Genomic DNA, 21,529 nt, shown 5'->3' on the forward strand with positions numbered 1-21,529 from the left:
CTGCATGTGCATTATATACAGTATAAATGTGTAGATTTAACCAACTGTTGGAGAAACCATTTTATTAAATACAAAGCAAACGACATGCAAACAGAAAAACAAAGGTAGAAATACTGTATTTAAATTATGAAATTAGTGAGTTGTTAAAGTGCTGAGGTGCAGCGGAGGGTCTTCTTCTGCAGAGACGTGATGATGAAGGGTCCGAGTAAAACCCAAAATTCCATGGTAATTTTGAGGGTATAAACATGCATATAGCCACATTGCTGGTATATTAACCCATATAAACCAAAAATTATAGAAATGGTACATTTTACGGCTGCAAATGTGTAACATATTACTGGTATTTTGAGAACAGGACACATGTAGATTTCTGAGCAATACATTATAGTTGTGCAGGACTAACAGGAACTCCACACACTGATAATTGGCATTGCCACATGTGCACTAACACGACACGAACTAAGAAGAGAACTAAAATAATATTCCCATCCTTGTACTTCCAATGTTTAAATGTTTTGTTTTTAAGGTTCATGTTACATTTTGCAAAAGGTTGCACTTTATTTCTGGCTTATTGATTTTTGTTTGGAAAATTATTACCCTTTCTTTCAGACATTTCATTTATTTGGGCTTCTATTTGCGATGTTCTGTTTTTGGTTACATTTAGATGAATAAATTAATACACTACACTTTGCTCCCCAAGACACTGTGTTTGTTTTCATTCTACAGAGTTTGTGAGTATGTGTCCCAGAACACTGAAACACCATATATATATATATACACACACTAGCAGCAGTACAATGTCCAATTTCCATTTTTTTTCTGGGTTATATAACAGCCAACCACATGTGTCCTGTCCACAAAATACCAGTAATATGTTACACATTTGCAGCAGTAAAATGTCCCATTTCCATATTTTCTGGTTTATATGGGTTAATATACCAGTAATATGTGTTTATATGTATATTTATACCCTCGGAAATACCCGGACCTGATGATGAGCTGCTACACTCCGTTACTGTCCCGCTGTCGGCTGAACAAAGAGAAGTCCTGACGGTCATGTTGTCCTCTTCCTCCATGAGTTCTCTGTGATGTTGTTCATATATATCAGGTAACGCCAACTCTGAACTTTTCATCGGCTAACGAGCACTTCTGACATCGCTATCATTGCGGAATGCGGATGTTTGTGTACCAACGTCATCACATTTTGCGCGCGGGTCGAGTTGTGCGTGCGCATGCGCGGCCAACCGTGCCAGTCTGGCACGCTGTTTGGACCACCTCTTCCAGCAGGACCATCGGGCCGTTAACCCCTCTGCGGTGCAGTTCACACCTACGCAGGCCAGACAATGGCCCCCCATGGTTTCACACATGCACAGAGCTGGTTAGGAACGGCCCTGGTTGCCAGTGTGAGTACACCCTAAATAATAGCCCCTGCTTGAGTTGGACTGCTTTCATGGCTCCCTTTGTGTGCCGTGACATCTTAGGTTCCCTAAGGAGGAGAGGGCCTGAGAGGGCTTGGCTTCCAGGGTTTTCACTGGCATGGGAAAGCTGGAGTATTAGCCCATTATGAATATGAAGGGAGATAAAGCCTCCAAGAGTCAAAGAGAACCTGCCAACAAACACCCCTGCCTCTTTATCCCAGACACACATCAGCGTATATATACACATCGTAGATGCCAGTGTGCTTGGACAACCAAACAGAGTTGCCTGTTGTTGTTTTTTTGTAATTATTGGTTTTTAAAACAAAACCAGTTAAAATCGCCATAGAGCACATAATATATCCTCACATGCATGTTTTGGAACAGTTATATGCATTTTTTTCCACCTACACAGATGGGCAAAGAGTCCAATGTTGAGCAAAATGTTGTTACGTAGATACAGTATGTTGGCGATATTATGGACAGCTCTCAAGTAAAAATGTTTGATATGTATATCATAATATGTGGCCTTTGTCAGATCTGCGCAAAAAAACATGGGCTGAATTCACCCAACACAGTGCCAGAAGTGTAAAGTTATTGACAATAGTTAGCACAATTAACCTCATCAAGCATATTTGGCACTGTTTTGGGAAGTTTAATAGACAGTAATGATGTAGTTACGGAAAGCCAATGAACCAGAAAAAAAGCGGAAATGGTAACCGTATGCTAAAATGACATGGAAATAAACTCTGAATGGAAATGTCAAGATTTTAAATGCATAATCGAAGGCTCTGATGAAACATTACATGAAGTAAATGTGTTTCAATATCAGCAGTTATGGCATTTTCAGGAACTCTGTTTCATGCTGAGGATTTGTCGTCTTAGCAGTTGTTGATGATATCTTGACATGCGAGGGTCGGGCAGTGATTAGTGTTCCAGCCTCAAACAAATTGCCACTAAACACATTAACAACAACATTTGTTGCACACTTGTCTTCTTTACCATTTCCTCAATTGCCGTTTTCGAAGCCTCCGGAAATTTCTGGCTTTTTGAGATAAAAGCACTATCATTAGCGACTCTGGAATGACGAATTCATCACGAGTGTGATTCACCTGCACAATAAAGTCACATCCTGTTTAATTGACTCATTGGTAAACAAGCAACTGATGATGCAGAGGAAATGATGGTGGGTGAAGGAGGGGGTGTCCTTCCTCTTCTTTCAGTTGTTTGTTTCTGCATATTCTTTTAATAGCAATGGCTGAGTTAAGATATGTGGACTCTAAGTTGTTTGCTTGAATGCATTTCTAATGCTAATGCTTCTTTTGTTCTGAAGCTGATTAGTTTAGAATTTATGCTGTGGACTTGATTAGCCTATTGTGTAGCCTGCACTGGTACTTGAAATAATATTGCAATATTTTGTTACTGTCCAAGAATTTTAGACTTTGCAACTTTAAACAATTCCCAACTTTCAGCACATAATTTTTTTCCAAACCTAAACGCTGCTGTGATCATTAGTTATTATCACCCTACATTGTGTTCAAGTGCTCATTTTTATGTGAAGTTTGTTTTAAGTAAGTTATTTGAGGTTAAAATACGGGATTTGACGTCATATATGACGATGATTGACAGCCGCGGATCTCGCATAGCTCTCTTTGTGAATAGCAGTTACGTGGTGAAGGAAAGCTGAGACGCCATTAAACTTTTCCATTCAATTTTTTGGTCTTTTTCGCACTAACCTCTGTGATCTAATCATCTGAACAAGACGTTGGTAAGAATTTGTAGTGGGAAAGATACTTAAGTTCTTGGTGTAGCTAGGCTGCGTAAGTCATTAGGGCAGTATGCTAAATGGGCGGGCGTGTTACCAGGGCTCCTCCCGTCGAACCCCACTGCGCGTGCAGACTGGCTCTAAATGACGTCAAAATTTGCAAGATGCAAACGTCCCTAAGTGCTGTATTTTGCCTTCAAGAACGTTGAGTGGGAACAGCTACAGTGCACGCCCACTGGTTAAGACACGCCCAGTCTATAAGATAAAAACTCGAAAGAACAATCTACACCATGCTAACTAGCTTCTCAATGCTCACTATAGTTCTCTATTCACAATTATCTCAATTTAACCTACTCACCACAGATTGCAGAGTCCACAGGTTAGTTTTTGTTGGAGGGGCGGGGCCAACAGTGAAATAAGAAGCCACCAAAATGTCACAAACTACCATTGTCAGCCAGTAGCAAAATTTGATTGTAATAGTTTGGTTTTTTCAACCCGTAGAGGGCAGTCCCGCTTACATTTTTACAACAAAATATGCCAAATTGAAATACTTTGACTGAAATGTCAAAAGTTGGACTAGGATCAATCAATAACATTACTTCATACACAAATACATTTGTTTTCAGCAGAAAAAAAAATGGCTTTTTGGGTTTTGTTACTCTTTAAAGGGCCTTTTAGACCACTTACAGATGGTCAAGTATTTTGTTTTGAAATAATCTGCTCTATCTGACCACACTGCTTGTCTGTCAAAGCTGTCAGTGATAAAAGTGAGCAGGTTATCAGCTCGTGCTTCCTCAGACGCGCTGTTCTCATCAGTCATTGTCTTCTGTATGTTTTAAAAGGGTAGGTGTGGTGTTTGGTTTCAAAGTGTCAGCACTGTGTTTGTAGGCTTTCCAGGCTAACACAATAGCAGCCAACTACAGACCCACATCAGTACTGCTTGTTTGGTCACCGCCACAGTATGGGGTGAACAAATGGTCCCCTCCTTTTGATTGTTGCCTACTGAAGGTTCACTTAATTTGTGTAATTTTTTTGAAATGTAAGTCATTTGAGTATAATTAACTCAACACCCCGTGTGCTTTTGTCCTCCCTGTAGAAATAAAACAGTGCACAGACGTGTGAAATGTGGAAAATGTGTGTACGGTATGCTGACATGGTCAGTGTGTTACCTTATCAATCCCAGGAAACCTTGTTTCGCAGAGAGAGGAACAATAGCTACATGCTCTGAGAAAAGGGACTTTCCTCCATCCTGCTCAGCTCGGGTACAGAACAATAAGTGAACTGCACATTTACCAGCAATGACCGGCATTTGCTGGGATGTGAGACCCGTCCCACTGCTAAGACCCCTCACTGTTCCTGAGTAATTTGCCAGCTAAGCTTTTGTTTCCAACTTTGACTTTTTGACACCAGCAAAAAACAATATAATAGAGGCAGGAGCTCGGGTCAAAACTACCAGTGTCTGTAATTTGACCCAGTGCTGGTGTTTTTTATTTTAAGAAAGTGTTTATTCGTACGGTTGTCTTACGGACAAACCCCGGTTTACCGAAGTACACGTACGTAGCGTCTTAGGGTGAGGTTATAACCCTATATCGCAACAATTTTTTAGGTTAGAGTTAGGTTTAGTCTTAGTCACGTGACCTAAACTGGCCAATGACTGACCGATCATGTGACCTTAACTGGCCAATGAGTAACGCTGCGAACAGATAGAATGTCAGTATATTGAAATGGCAACTGTACAGATAGCACTGCCTTTTTTTTTTTTCAGGTTGGAGCAGCATCTTAACCTTGGGCTGCCCTTGTTTTTTTTACTTGGTTCGGCCTCTCAATTTTTTAGCTCAACCACCTACTCTTCTCATGTTCACTGACAGCTCTTCTTGTTTTTTTTACCAGTGTCAGTTCTGTCACTTGTCTCGCCTGCTGTTCTGGCCGTGCTCCACTTTTTTCAGCAGTGGAGGAGAGAACTGGGCTGGATGGAGTGTTGCTAGAGAAATTGGTCAGGAAGTGGGCTGTTTGGCTCTGCGCGTTGCTTTCACCGTCCCCCACCTTCCTCCCTCCCAGTGGGCAGTCAGTTCCTTTGCATTTAGCCTCCATCTGTTCTCCCATCACTCTCTCCCTCTTTCCTTTCAGTGCCTCACTTTCTCTGACCTCGTACAGTAGAGGAATAGTCTGCGGACCTGAGCCGCATCCAACATAGTATTAAACTTTTTCAGGAAACCAGACATGGATCTAACAACTAAAAGGAGGATACTGGGATACTGGCAGCTGTGGAAAGGCTAAATGTAGGAATGGTCTGACTGAGGTAGGTGACAGGTTGTCATTGTCTTACCAACACTAATATTACTGTAAACTGAGCTTTTCATGTCTGCTGTAACAAACGTACCAGATATGACGGTGCAAAGGTGTATTTTGCAGATGTGGATTACAGTAACCCAATATGACCTACTATTATGCTGCCCAAAGTTTCAATTTAGCATAACTCTAATAGCAACTATTCCTATCTCATCTAATAGGATGCCATTGCAGGCTGCTGCAAGTTGTTTCACTTTAGAAGAGGAAGGCTACCGAAGTTATGGTTAATGAAAATTCACCTTTATGGATCTGATTTGAGTTAAGGGTCTGGGGAGACAGATTTGGTTTGGCTTGATGAGATATTGTATTTTTACCACAAGCCAACAGCCATTGTTGATTTATCCCTATTTTCTGTTACTGTATATACAGTATAATACTTTATTCTAATTTTCTCTGTTGTCCAGTGCAATGTTTGGCTGGACGGTCAATTTCAACAGTTTATAAATTAGATATTTTGTAAATATAGCTCTATGGGTTTGCCAATAAGCACCGAACACAATTCATAAATGTTGTATAACCCCCAAAAAATGGTGCATGTTTTAGTGATATACTATAGGTATTCCACACTCTTACCTTATGGTGTGTGTGCGTGTGCGTATGCGTGTGCGTACGCATTTATTTCTGTGTCACTCCTTTGTGGCATGGCCTCATTTTAGAAGCTTTAACTGGAGCACCACACCTCTGGAGGAGATGTTTTCACATATCACTGATGTTCTCTACCAGTTTGACATGAGGTGGCATTGGGGTTCTTGTACTTTTCTGCTTTTTCTACAAGCGAATGTTGCTGTTTCATGTGTGGTTCTTGTATGAGCGTTATAAATACTTTAAAACTAAAGTCTCTTTTTAAAAAATCCTGCAACTTAATAATTGTCATAATTATCTGGAAAAGACTCTGTTTTTGGAGGATTGTGCTTAAAATATTTTATCCAAAACATCCCTCTTGATAGGTTGTTTTGTGTGTGTGTGTGTGTGTGTGTGTGTGTGTGTGTGTGTGTGTGTGTGTGTGTGTGTGTGTGTGTGTGTGTGTGTGTGTGTGTGTGTGTGTGTGTGTGTGTGTGTGTGTGTGTGTGTGTGTGTGTGTGTGTGTGTGTGTGTGTGTGTGTGTGTGTGTGTGTGTGTGTGCGCGTTAAGCAGGGTCGTGTCATGTGTACCTCTGTCTCGTCTCCTTTCCTGGAGCGAGACCCCGTTCTGCGACTTAATCTGTGGCCAAACACAGTTTCCTCTGTACATCCGCCTCATGCTCTCAGACTAAACCAATGAAAAATCTGTGTACACACTCGCCCACACATAACCATCCACAGTGCTTTGTTTTAAGAGCCTGAGAACTTGTGCCATTTTAAGTTTCAGTTACTTTCTAATGAGGTGGGACGATACACTGCATTCACAATATATGATAAGACTTTAACTATGGACATACTGTACATGCTTACTTTCAACTCACTAGGAATATGAAAAATAAAAACAAACCATAGCAATCTGGTGTGGATTTTTCTTATATCTGCCCACCCGGCCCCGCATTACTACTCATACCTTTGACAATACGTCATGTAATGTCTTAATGTCACAATAACTTGTTGCACAATATATCATTCTACCTTTACCTTCTAATATTACATTATTCCCTTTCACGTGGTGTATTTCAAGATCTTCAAACCAACAAAAAAAATCTATCGACCTCCAGAGATGCAGTGTACCACTGGGCAAGGCAGGCAAATGCTTGTGTGTTCCTAAACCATTTGGGGCCTTCAGGGCAGATAAATCTTACTTAACGACAAAGTTTGCAGTTAGGGTTTATTTATTCATTCATTTTCAGCCGTGAATCATTTGTGTATAATCCCTTTTCCTACTTGAGGTCACCTTTTTCTGAATATGCTTTTTGTACTGTTGATGGAAAGTGAAGTACACAGAACCTTCAGGAAATCGAGTTTACTTTACGACTTGAGCAAGCAGTTCTCCACCAAAACAAGAGATGGCAGTAATACTGGATGCTGAAAGAAACTTGAAGTGAAGTAGTAATCATTGTGGTTAATTTGTCTTTTAAGTAGATTTGCCAATGAACTCTACACATGCAGAAGTAGGATAGGACATAATAAGCTCTAAACATTATTGACATTCTAAAAACTGATTCTGCATCACTCACAGTGCCCATTCATCTGTCATCTCTGTAGACACTGTTGTCGCTGTAGTAGCTGGATAGTTATTCGAAGCCCCTACTCTACTATATTGTAGAAGTAATGCCTTAGTCAGACTTCTGGCCGGCAAGAGTTAGAAATTCCTGGACTTGTCCTGGCACTTGGAGCAGACTGATGCTGCCTGAGGGAATAATGTCCGGGAACCTGGAAGCCTCGTAAATTTTGGAAAGTTATTTTATCAATGCACCATATTTAGATAAATCAGGATTGTTTGGGTCTACCACTTTTTAATACTTGTACATGTACCATACTGCATGTAAATCTCTTTGCTCTATCAGTTTTACTCTTACTTTACAAAATCAGGCTGGATTTTGATTTATTCTGTCTAAGATGGCCTGTTTTTTTAATACATCACACTTGCCAGATTTCATCTGTCACTCAAAAACGGTACATCTGGTGTTTTGCACAGGTTTTGCAGCAACACTTGCCAGTTGGAAAACGGTTGAGTAATTGTAACAACAAAGCTGGAATTACGAAGAGACCATTTTTTCCCTTCAAACCAACCACTAATTCTAGTTCAGTCACTCAGTAACAGCAACAAATAATTTTTTTTGATATTGTGCACAGTGGATGTTCATCCATCACTGTTAGTCATATTCTAAGTAGGTATTTATAACTCTTTTTGTAGTGGTTAAGCTGTTTAAAATGCCAAGCTCATCATCAACACAATGTTGGAAAACATTCATCTGAAGTATCTTTGCAGTCGGATAGAATTGTGCAGTTTTGTTACTTTCTCAAAAAAAATCATATACCTAAGTAAGGATTTTTAAAACAACTATTGCAATTCGTGCATTATATTACATTATTTAAGTTTCAGTTAGGGATGTTAGGTATTTACTCTGACATATTGTTAAAAAATAATGTTGTCGTGTTTAAGTTGATGAGAAACAATTTAAACAACATTATATCATGTATATGAACAATAGAATGCGTTATTTGTTTGAATCTAGCATCAGGAAAGTCTTGTTTGACTTTTGGCTTTTGCTTACATCCAACCCATGCCAAAAAGGCGATCTACAGTATACATAACAGCCGTTTACCTGACTTTCCCACCCCAAAAACTGAGCTGAAGGACACAGCTACTTAGAACCTTATACAAGTAACATTTGTCTGCTTTTCTTCAGTGCATAGTTGGAATATAAGCTCCAATCAGTCTTCATCACTAAACCTACCCACAAACAGGACCTAAACAGAATGACTTCTTCTGGTAAATGCTTCTAATCCCTGTTGTGTCTTTACATTGGGGGTAATGAGAAGAGGAAATTCTCTAGTGATTTGGGTAGAAAAATGATACAGCTCTAACAGTTTTGGGCATAATGAAGAGCTCAGACAGCAGGAATAAAGGGTACAAGGTCTGTGACGCTGAATCCTTGTGAGGTCCCTGTCGATGATCAATCTCTGCAATGGCAAAAACAGACGGGGGTCACAGAGGGAAAGAGAAACTGTATATGAATGACCCCTCCATTGACACGTCGTAGTCATTAGTCACAGTCTCACTCACATTCTTAATCTATAGCTCTTTTTTCTTCTCCGAGATACAACGCAGCACTAACTTCTTGGCTCTAGACAGCTGAGAAAATTCGGAAGCTGTCTGAGTGAATCTGGGACTGGATTTCTTACATTTACTAACACACAAGCCCTTACAGGAACACACACTACTATGCTTCAATAACAGCCATGAAATGATTTCTCTCACATCTGTCTGCTTTGTCCCCCAAGAGACAATTATATGGTGAGGGACCGTTTTATTTCTGATTACACCACACGTCACACAGCCAAAACTTTTTCAACAGGCCTTTATGTCCGGAGTCTACTGTGCTTTTGTAAAGCTGATGATTGTGTCTGTGCACGGCTGTAAAAGTTGAAAAGAGTATGTATGAACTCTCTGCCCTCTGTCAGTGTTTTCTCTGGCCAAGTGTTATGAAGAACGGAGTGGGTTATTGACAATCAGCTTTTTCTTCCTCAACTCTGCCTCACTGTCTGTCCACATGCCACTCCACCAAGGGGACAAAGGCTTCAGTGTTGTCATAGTTACCACGGCAGCGCGATGGCAATCCCAAACTACCAGATCATCAATTTTGACTTTTGGTGCTAAAAGCAAGCTGGAGAGGTTATGTGTATGAAGTCTTTTACAAGAATGGCAGTTCTTTGTTAGTTTTGAAAAGGACTCATGCCAGGAGTGTGGAAGGAAAAGACATCAGAGCTGAGCTGAGTGTAAACAGGGGACTAGAGACAGAATTAGTGCGGGAAATTTGTCTTGCAAGGATAATTTTAAAATGCAGTATAACATTTCCATATTGATACAGTATCAACTGCTGGTGGTAGAGTAATGTTTTGGAAGAAATTCCATCATTTTAATTTTTAATGGTTAGAATTTTTCCAATTGTATGTAACATTCCGTTAAGGGCCAACCTTAAATTTGGAAAACTTAAAAGGAATTCCAGGTAAATCCCATGGAAAGTTTCTAAATTAAATTTTTTTTTTGCAATAATGCAACCCTAGTTGGAATGTTGTTTTTATTTTTTTTTTTTCATTTTAAATTGAGGATAATATTTAAGTTTGGATATGATTATTAAAAATTACTCGAAAGTCTATTTTCCGGTTAATTCCAATAAATGATTCCCAGGAAAGTTTGCTTTTGAATTTTTCTAAAAATTTCCGAGTTTAGGGTACCGTGGGACTTTAACAGTTTTTTTTTTTTTTGGCCCCTTTGCAACCCAACCCCAACCCAGAAACAATCTCAATGAATTGTCTTTTTCGTCACTATGGAGGAAATTTGACGTGGTCTTCTAAAGTGTTACTCTTAAGGTCACTTTCACAACTTTAGTTGTTTTGAGCCATTCTTAGATGAACTTGATCTGTTTATGACCTCCTCGAATATGTTGTTAATAATCTCTGTCAGGAACTTTGTGCACTGGCAACAGGCGGCATTAACATTAAATAAAAACACATACGATTGACTGTACTTGTGGCTATGTGTCTAGGTTTTCCCCCTTGAATGGCTTTATTGGCGCTGCTTCTGTTTTTATAAAGTCCTTAGCCAAACCTACAACTCATGGACAATTTTCTTTAAAATCACAGCCCTCAGTAGTAGTGCTGTCTTGTCTTTGATCTCACTTTTAGGGCTCTGTATCCAAATATGGCTGCATATGTACACCCTTAGAAGAGGTTACAGTATTATTTCAGTGGTTGGCATCCTGCAGAGAGTCAAACTGAGGCTGTGGGATCACACAGGGGCCATCAGATAAGGTGGACTGTTGCTGTAGGTTTCCGTCAACAGGTCATGCTTGGTTGAATCAAGGATTTTAGATGGTCCCTCTGTTTGCCAAGCTGGAGGTGTTCATTATAGATGCTCTGTAGAAAAGTGTGTAGTTAAGGTTGCAAAGGGGGTGATGGCAGGTAGGCAGTTTAGAGACAGAGTAGAGTTTTAGGGGCTTTATGGGTCAATAGACTCTTAGCATTAGAGATGTCCTTGGCATGTGTGTAAGTGTTTTGGGGGGTTCAATCTTATGTTTTTACTTCAAAAACATCTTGATATGCTTGCTATTTGGCACCATGACTCAACTAGCATAAGTAGTAGTTGCTTTAGATTAGCAAAAATCTTAGAGGTTATAGCCAAAAAAGTAGCTGTATACTTCCAAGATAAGACAGGCTTGAATATATGTCTGTTCAGCTGTGTTCAACCTTCTAAACCAGGAGCACATGTATTTTGTATTTTTGAAATTTGATGGTAGATCTGTGTTTCAACCAAAGACCAAGTCATTGTGAGCCAAGTGGGTTTGCTCTACTCAAGTTTCTCTTGGTTTTTCCCACTACACAAGTTATCCATGGATGGATGGATGGTCTAACCGCCTTTAATCAAGCTTGGTTTAATAGGAAACCTATTCTTGCTTCTTCAGAGCGAAGGAAGGAAACATCAAGCAGAGATGGCCAATTACAAGATAGTTCTCTGACGAACCCAACGTATATTTATGGATCATCTTCTTGATTGTGGATTGACTACTCAGAGCAACGGCATACACATGTTCTGCTTAAACTCACAATCTACTTGCTGAGATTCAGAAGCATCTCCTTTAATTTTTAGTCATAGTTTTGATCCAGCATTAACTCTCTCAATGTTGGGAGTTTTTCCTCATCTGTGACACAAAGCGCTGTTCATGTCGTGGCCCACAGTGGACGAGGTGCTTTTGTCTGAGCAGACTCGAGGCTCTATTGATCAACTATAACATGCCCACCTACCCCCCTCTTGTAAAGTGTGCAAGTGTGTGTGATCTCAGAGCTGTGTGCTCCAGCGCCTGCACAGCTTGCAGCAGACACACACAAACACACACATCCACACATAAAGAGTACTGCCTGCTTCACTCAGTTAAATGTGGTGATAAGTTAAAATAAGGCAAATAAAAAGTTGGGCAATTTAACCTGGAACTCCGGGCTTCTTGTAATTTGCTGTGGGATGAGGGGGGAGGAGTTGGGGGAGGGGAGTGTTCAGTGGGGAGGGAGCAGCGGAGAGCAGAGGCCATTCACTCTGACACACACACACACTCATGCAAACAGACACATGAACACTTTTGGACACACACACACACATGCACAGGGTGGAGGGAGGGAGAGTCGGGTAGACAGAGGAGATCCTCGGCAAACACCAGTGAGAGACAGAAGAGAGACAACATCAGCCATAGGAGTGTGTTCCCATGATAACACAACCTCCTGTGCATGCTTTAGAGGACTACACATTAGCTCCCAGGAGGAAGGAGTCATTATGACTGGAAGACTATGGACAACTGGGAAATCTAGCTGATTGGGAATACTCTGGATATGTGATCTTCTCTGGAAATCCTTTTGAATCTTTTTTTTTTTTTTTTTTCCAATTGAGAGTCAAAGCTAAAATGCCTACAGGTAAGCAATAAATCCTAAAAAATTGCATTGATCTTTGCCAGCTGGTAGAGATTACACTTGGACTGCTGCAAATGTGCACTTGCTTACGGGGCAGTTTTTAAATTAAAAGTTGAACCATTTGAGTAACCATTAATCTCTTAATAAGTAAATATACAATCTTCTTTTTGTATCAGAACATTAAAGACCAATAAGAGCTCTGCCTCTGCTGAGTAAACATAGATGATTAGACTGTTCGTCTTGATACTACTTTGTGTGCGTGATATTTTGTCCCCAGCTGACAGCGTTGTGTGAAGTGCCTTTGCAGGGTCTGTCTCTTGGCACTAGAGCTGTATGAACAGCGTCCTCATGCTTGTTTTCTCACCCCTGGTGTTGAATGAGGCATGTTTGCTTTCTCGCAGTTGTTCTGGGTTAAATTCCTTGTAATGACAAATTGATGGCGCACACAGCTTTTGCTTTTAGTAGCATTTGCAATTAAGGTAAAAGCTTTGACTTGGAACATTGTTGATAAAGCAGTGGGATTTTGAGGGATTACAAGTAAGATCTTTCTTTTAATTATATTGCAGTGTAAAATGATTCTGAAGGAGATGTAGTTCCCTTTGATGGTGTTTTTTTTTTAGCTGCTGAGTTTGATTTAAAACCCAGACATGTACCAGCCAGAGTGTAGGTTTGACTGTTTCTTGAGATGACATTCTGCAGTCTGCGACCCAAATTAGAGACTCAAAGACAGTGGTTGGGTGTGGGGTGGGGGGGGCAGCAGTAAGAGGTTAAAGTGGAAGGGGGGTGGTAATTATTGTTTGGACCAAACTCTTTGGTTTTGACAATAGACCCCTCCATCCTTTTCCTCCTTTTCATATCTTGTCCATTCCTATGGGAGGACATCTGCCCCCATCCTGAGCACTCTTGTGCAAGGAATGGTGGCCCCACAGTGGCTGGAAAGATGGATGAAGGGTGGCGACACGTCCTTTTTGTCCGAAACTTAAGAAATCTACTTTTGTCCTGCCTCATTCCCGTGCCTTGAAGTCTACCGATGTGTGTATGTTTTCTAAAGAAGTTGACAAGACAATCAACTTTGGTAGTGAGTGCCACGCAGAGTGTCAGGTGATGAGTCGTCTTGTTTCTCTGGGCTGGAAGCCAGGCAGGTCAGAGAATGAGGCTACTGTGTCGCACTTGGTGGGGAGGGTAAGGGTGTGTGCAGAAAGGGTCGCTGGTGTGAAGCTGTGCATGTCCTAAAATAGGGACAGTTTGCACGGTGGAGACTTTTCCCACAGCTGAACGGTTGCTGCCACTGTCAGCTATGCATTCTTCGATCATGTCTACTGTGTCAATAACATTGAGAATCTTAGCCAGAGACTTGGCTTTGACTCAAATCTCGTAAACACACCCCGGAGATAAAGAGGCGCTAATTTGTGTGTTCAACATGTATAACCGCCGTGGTTGTTGAATCAGTTAAAAAAGCTTTTACTTGGTTATGTGAAAGAAGCCATTTGTTGGTAATTAGCCTGCCAGCTGTGTGCGTTTGCTTTAACCATGTTTTGTGATGCCATAAAACAGTCTATAAAGCCACACATTAAGTTCAGACATATCTGCTGCAAATCAACAGGAAAATAGTTGGAATTAATTATTTGAATTTTTGATGATTGCTCCAACCAATGCACGATTGACTGGAGGCGTAAAGATCCTTCTGTTCTGTCCTCGGCTTCTCCCACCTTCGCTGCTGCTACCTCTACCCTCCATGTTTGTTTGGCTGCAGTGTGAAATCCTGAGTGACACCCAAGGGTCCTTAGCGTCAGTTAAGATCAGGTCTGTATCTCTATCAGAAACAGAATGACCTTGAGCAGACATGGTAGAAGATGGGTCAGTGATGCAAAATAAACTTATAATGATTTTTCCAGATTGGTATGTTGATGAGTAAAGCTGTGAAAATGCACAAAAAGTCTATATAGAAAAAGACAGAGTGAGTGGGAAATGGAAATGAGAAATAGCACAGAAGTGGGTGGTGTTTGACCTTTGGTCTGGCTTCTCATCTTTTCTTCCTACTTCCATTCCACTGGGATTTCTCCTCCTCATTTCTCACTCTTTCAGCGACGTCCCTCAGCTTAAAGTGTTAGCGAAGACCTGTCCAAAGTGCACACAAAGATGACCGGGCTGTAAGTCACCAACAGCCTTCACTTGGGTCCCTGCACTCTGAAAGCAAAACTGCCTCGTCATTCTTTGGAAAGCACTTTAAACTGATTTACACTTTAGTTCATTTAAGTATCAGAGGACAAAAAAGTCAGCAAGGGAAGTAAATGCTGTTTGACATACAAACGTTTCACCTACTACCATCATTGTGTAGTCACAAATGAAACCATCAGCATTTAGCAAGAAGACGGTCTTAAAATGTGTTCCTAAAAATTAAACCTCACAGGCACAACTTTTTTTATTTTATTTTTTGATCTTGTGAGCAAATGTTAAAGGTTAATGCTACTACGCGTTGTGCAGTCTTTTTGCCACAGCTATGGGTGTTTTATTCTTGCAGAAATTAGATTCATACTTTTATTATTTTGCTTAGTTGTTACCATCACCAGCCCAAAGGGAAGATTAGCTCAACTTTATTAGAGAGGAAAATATAAAAAAGGAGAGGGTGTTATGCCCTGGTGAGGGGGGAGAAATACGGGAGATGAAGTTAGGGAGGACATAGGCTCATAGGCAGAACTAACAGTTCCCAAATACACCAAAAAAAAACAAGACATTATCAACCTGTTGTCTTACCAGCTGAACTTTTTCATTTAAACTGCCTTTGCAAACATTACATTTAGTTTTGTTTTTAACCTTTAACTTTTATAGTGAGAGCTTTCACACATCTGTTGTCTCGTACGCAATCAGAGCGATGATGGATGCCTCATTAATCTCCCATTGGGAAATTATATTTTCATACACACTAGTTGATTGAGATGTAGAGCCACTTTGCTTTCTTTTCTTCCAGAGTTTTAGAAAACTCCAGAACAGATTGATTCATTCAAAGGTTATGAAGGAGTGAAGATACAGTACATATGAAGTAAGTGAATGTGTATGATCACATCTCCTTTTGACTACAATATCTGCTGTAATGCTAAGAGGATCTCTGTATGTGCTCCTTCTCTTTAACCACCAGCCTAGAGTTTATTACTCTTATGCAAACCCAGTGATTAAAGACGCCACTCAACCAAAAATAAACACTGAAAAAATGTTTTGCAGTTTTATGTATCCACCAACTGCTTGTGTGACATACAGTAATACCTAAAAATATTTTGAGTGGTTTTATGGTTAGACCATCTGCGCGGCACGTGCACATCCATATTATACAGACCACACTGGGCCGCTTGTGCTCTTTTAGCTACTTCTAAGTGCCGTAAAGAGACAAGGGTCCTCACAGCTGTTTGCCAACCACTCCACAACTAATAGCACTTCAGGTGACCGTAAAGTGTGTGACTCTAGTGTAGCATGAGTCATTAAACCTGGCTGGGATGGTACTGAGGCTTGACGGATACAGTTTATCAATGAAGCCAATTCACAAGTCTGTGCGGTCTCTTTGGAAACAAATGTCAAATAATGAGTGATACCCTTGCTTGTTTAGGAGGTTATTACCATTGACTCATATTCAGTGTCTGCTCGTGCAGATACTGGGCTTATCCCAGTTTACGCAGAGTGCAAAGTGGGCTCGACAGACTATTGCATGTTTAACACCCATAGACAGTCTAAGATATGAGTTGAAAGTCAGAAACTTAAAATGTTCTTCAGTTTCATAACTGTAAAAGCAACACCTTCTCTATCTCTCCCCTTGGATTTTATAATGAGACATTTGGTCTGTAGGTCTGAGTAGTGTTGCTAAATCATATTGTGATGTACTGCTGGGATTAGCTGATCTACTGTGTCTATTAGTCACAAAATGAACCTTTTTTTTTTTTTTTACATTTATTGAACAGGAAAGTCTCATTGAGATAAAAAAAAAAAAAATCTCTTTTTCAAGCGAGTCCTGGAAGCAATTAGTTAAAGCTGATATCCGGTGTTACAGAGAAATTTATGTTTATGTATGTTTCTTTTGGAATTCATAAAAATACCTAACTAGTCTTTTACTATGGTCTACTGCTGGTGGTCATTCATATAAATTAATGTATATAAGTCCCTCCTTCGTCCTATAGACCCCTGTACAAGTAGAAACGATCACCGACTGCGCACAGCCAATAGGCTTCGACTTCCTGTTTTTGAGACTGTCAATCAAAGTGAATGCGGAACTGTGCACGGAAACAAGGCCGCACGTCACAACAGCAAATGGGTAAACATGATTTTGGCTCTTACCTGACCCATAGACCTATATCAATGCGACCCGATGCGACCTAGTTATGTTCCGCGATGCGCGTACAGAAAAGTAGAGGCGTGGCTTCTGGTAGATTGCAGAGGCAGTGGGAGGAACTACAGCTGTTGAGGGTGGGACATCGAGACGTCCTCTGAGAAACTTCGGATAGCCGCTTTAAGGGACTTTCTCAAGGTACCACAGTAATGGCTCACAATTGATCCATTGTGAGCCTCCGGTTACAAGCTTGTTTCATTTAACAATAGGCCACCACTGTCCCACAATTAGTCAAGAAATCAAACTCCTCTTTTAATAAAATGTCTTTGCCATGATTTTGATATCACCTGCATATCTCTTATGTTAAAGCTGCAGCAGACAAATGGTAACCCTTTTTATCAGATAGACATAATGTCTGCCTCATATATCAATACATCAAAGATCATTTGCTCAAAAAAAGTGTAAAAGGTTCAAATTGCCACTTGAAAGTTTGTTTTTGTATCCACTGTGAACACTCTTGACATTTTCGTAAAAGTTTTGGCCATTGCATTGTGGGATGTGTAGCTCCGTGGTGTTTTCACTTAATTCTTACCATGATTTCTTGACATGGTGGACAGTGACTTGCTTGACACCATTGCTGTTCTAGTTTGTTTCCAGTATTCCCAGTGGTGTCACCTCACTTCATGAGACATTCAATGTTGGCCATATGTTGGGAAGTCACTTTGGCAGTATCTTTTAGGGCAAACACAAGATTTCACTGTAAGAATGAAGTAAAAACACTTCTATGCGTCCATCTACAGGACTCGACATCCCACAATGCAATGCACAAAACTTTTCCACCAAACCGTGTTTACAGCGGAGATCGAAACAAATTTTCAAACAGCAATTTCTGTGACTTTTTTTCCTTTGAGCAATTTATCTTTGATTTATTGAGTTGTTAGGCCAACGCTATGGATTTATCTATTAAAGTATTTGATCGTAAGCAGCTTTAATATTATTTAATCACACATTCTCATTAAATTCCAGTGAGCGACTGTGCCATAGTCGTGTAGTTTGACAAAACAAAAATCCACTGTGACATTTTTGAGTTCTGGAAACTGAAGTTTTCCCTTCAGTTTTTATTGATTTGAAAAAAACAAATCTTTTTTTGTTTTGTCTGAAGATGAAACCAAAGAGTTTTGACTATAACCACAGCACAGCATCTGGCCCACAGTGTTTTGAAAAGTGCTTTGTTTATAGTCTGCTGAGTCTTCAGCGTGATGCCTACTTGTTGATGCTGTCTGCCTTCCAGACGGGCCTGATGTTCAACATATTAAAGTTGGCTCAATGGAAAAGCAGGGGCCACTCTTTGTCTTTCTTCACATTAAATGAAATCCAGAGATCGGCACTCGATGCATCACTCTCTCTGTTGGCAGGGATCACTGCCTCCACACACTCGTATAATCCATGCACAACCATATACACACACACAAAATGCAGTGTAGAAACAGTGCTAACCTCAATGTCTAACACCATAATTAGATGTGTTTAAAAGGATCAGGTTAAACATATTCTGGACAGGAGGTAACTAAAGGTTTGTAATTGTTCCTCGTGTGTGTTAGTATTTTAATAAGAGAAGAAGGGTTGTTGTTGAACGTGTGTTTGTGTATGTTTAATAAGTCTAAAAACGGAGCCTGTTCACCCAGGAAACGGGCAGGGTGTGCCCCAAACATGATGCTGGGAGGTGGAAAGGAGGGGCTGGGCAAACACGGGGCAATCCTTCTGCGGTGTTTGGGTTTCACTGCGAGCGTGCCTTCTCAGTATTTGCTCTCCTTCTGTAATAATGCATGTGTGTATGGGATGTGCAGACATGGTAGTTAAGTGTATTGCCTTGGATAGCGTTATCTTAATGGTCATAAATTGAATGCTATCAGTGTGAAGCTTGTGCACACTTGGATTCGACGGCCAAATAAACTGATCTGTTACCTATTAATGCCATTAAATACTGTGCAGCCCTTTGTGCTTTGCTGTAACCTGATAGCAGCGTGTTCCTTGTTAAAAGACCAGGCCAACTTCTGCGTTGCTTTGAGTGTCAAAAGTGTTAAATGTTAAAAATCGGAGTCATGCCCTGCAGTGCAAATCAAATTTAATGCCATATAAGTGTCAGGACGCTTCGCTTCTTTCTCATGGGCGGTAATGCTCCTTGCCGTGGTTGCCACGGAAAAAGAACTTCTTTCTTACTTTTATTGACACAGCAGTCAAGCTAAATTAAAACAGGAGAAAGGTGGGATATAGTTTGTCAGCTGCTTCTTTCATCGCATGAAACTTTTGGAAAGATATAGATGATATTTAGCCCAAAAATATTTTAGTTTAGACATATAGGTTAAGTGCTGATTAATGGCTTTGTAGAGAGATGCATCACTAGGTACTCATTAATGATTGTATGGCTTAGATTGTTGCCAGAAAGCCAGCAGTAAATATCTATCTAGATTAAGGTAAAAGCAGTGACTGATGAGGAAAAAACAGATTCTCTGCTCCCAGTAATGCTGTCTTTAACATGCATGCTCCCTTTTGAAACCAAAACTGTTGACTGGTCCTCAAGTACTCCTTATATGTATTAAGTTTTTAATTCGAGTAGAGTGTTGGCTTCTACAGATCCAAACATTAGTGGTTAAGGAGGCTGGCCTTGTAATCAGAGGGTTCCCGGTTCAAGCCTCACCTGGGCCATCACTGTGGGATGTTGAGCAAGTCCCTTAACCCCGAACGGCTCCCAAGGCAGCCGCAAAATGGCTGCCAACTGTTCCCCAGGGATGGTTAGTGAATTTCTTCATTGTGAGATCAATAAAGTATATAAATAACTTGGACAGTTCTTACCTTGTTATGAAATGCAGTTGTTGATCATTCACGCATCAGTCATACCGGTGTGGGTAAGCCACATCTGTAGCCACAGCTGCACTAGCAATATTCGAACAGATTAACAGGGGTTTCGGGAATTATAGCAGACACATTTGGTGAAGAATAAATCACCCTTGTTGTTATTAGACTTTATGAGCTCTTCCACCATCTAAGCTTCTGCTGCCCTCATCACCTCTCTGCTCTGTCCCTGAGTTTGGGCTCAGTTTTTAACCTTGCTTTTTTTTTTGCAGTAGAATCAATTGTGTGGTTCTTAGATTACTGATCAGTTTGACAGTCCTATGAAGAGGTGTCGCCAAGCAAAGAGACCTCCTAGGTACGCGTTTGAAAGGTGAGAGAGTGGGTTTGTTCCTGGATTCTTTGAGCTTGTCCTTAGTTTCACATTTCAAGCTTTTGAACCTGAACCTGTGATCTTTGCCGCTTTGAAGTGTGAACATAGGGCTGCTAGCAACCAGAGAGCTTCTCGGCCCTATAGGGCACCGATCATCAGTGTTGCCACAACACAGCAGCTGCTGGTTCAGGGGTGCATCCAGCTTTGATGATAAAGGCTGGTGTCAAACTCCCACTGAGCCTGGGTGACAGTCTCTCATATCCCCGCTTTGGTTCATCATCCGGTTTCTTTTCCATTAGCCAAGAAAACTCAGAGGAGCCCATGGAATGTTTACTTTTTTTCAGCTGGTGTAAATGAGGGCTTTTAAAGCAGGTCAAAGTACAAGTTTTGAGCTGGTTTGCACAGACACACAAACATGTGTGTCTTTACTTGACTCAGCTCTCTCTGTGGCATCGTTACTCATATCATTTTGTTAATGTCTCACACAACAAACTTGCTAATCCATCATTTGCTTGAGTTCAGTTGAATTTATTTGTATACCTGCAAGAATGCCAGCTTCTCAACAGGGAAGCGTGTCTTCAGATGGAGCGATGAGCCGGTCTTGACGTTTGGTGGCCCTCCTAAAGCGGTCAGTTTGGCTGAGGTGTGCAGGAATGTTTGAAACCAGGAGGCTGAACAGATAGACTGTGGAAATCTGAAAGTGGTGTTGTTTCTGACCCACAGAGAGTCTTTTCAGAAGCATCTTGAAGGAGTGAGGCTAATGACATTCAGGCATTCTGTCCGGTTTCCTTGAATTTTGATCATTTCATGGTAGTTTCAGCATCACTTGGACATTAATGTTTTTTAAGTGGCACATTCCAAGACCACCCACTTTCTTGTTTTTGTTAAATTTGATGAAATGCTTTGTTTCGTAAATGTGGTTTCCCACATCTGATGTCATATTTCTTTTTAAAGATTGAAAGCCTTCCCCAGTTTCTGTTATATCATTTGTTTTTGTGGCTTGATCTCAGCATTCTTTGCTTCGAGAACAGCGCCAAGGCAAAGAGTGAGAGAATAATCAGCCCTGTCTTTGAGAAGTTGGGAGTTGTGCTAAGGGCTGGGTCCCTTAGTTTCAAACGGCACTGGTTGATTAAATGATGAATTGATTGATTGCTGCTGTATTACACAGACTTAATTGTTTGCTTTTGATACAGAGTTTGAATACATATGTTTGGGTTTAATATTCAGTTGTTAGATAAAATAATTGTGTACACCTCATAGATCAATGAATCAAAAATAGTTTACTCTAAAAAGAAAGAAAAAAAAAGTCTATTTTCATCTCCACTCTGAACAATCAGTTTGTTGACTTTACTGTGCATTGCATTGTGGGATGTCCTATAA

At 40.5% G+C, this 21,529-nt stretch overlaps 1 protein-coding gene across 3 annotated transcripts in view; it reads left to right on the plus strand.

Moving 5' to 3' along the window:
* The first annotated feature begins 5,310 nt into the window (after positions 1–5,310).
* Positions 5,311–21,529, plus strand: part of LOC114457731 (pleckstrin homology domain-containing family G member 1) — a 46,754-nt gene continuing 30,535 nt past the window's right edge. For 2 of the 3 annotated variants that reach the window (XM_028439761.1, XM_028439762.1), the window contains exon 1: positions 12,327–12,617. In XM_028439761.1, coding sequence (XP_028295562.1) covers positions 12,608–12,617 — 10 coding nt within the window. In that variant the 5' untranslated portion in view covers positions 12,327–12,607. Of the gene's footprint in view, positions 5,480–12,326; positions 12,618–21,529 lie in introns of those variants that run through there. The other variant, XM_028439763.1, reaches the window with a different exon arrangement.

The sequence above is a fragment of the Gouania willdenowi genome, chromosome 24 (genome assembly GCF_900634775.1).
Source record: "Gouania willdenowi chromosome 24, fGouWil2.1, whole genome shotgun sequence".
In the NCBI taxonomy this organism is placed as follows: Eukaryota; Metazoa; Chordata; class Actinopteri; order Blenniiformes; family Gobiesocidae; genus Gouania; species Gouania willdenowi.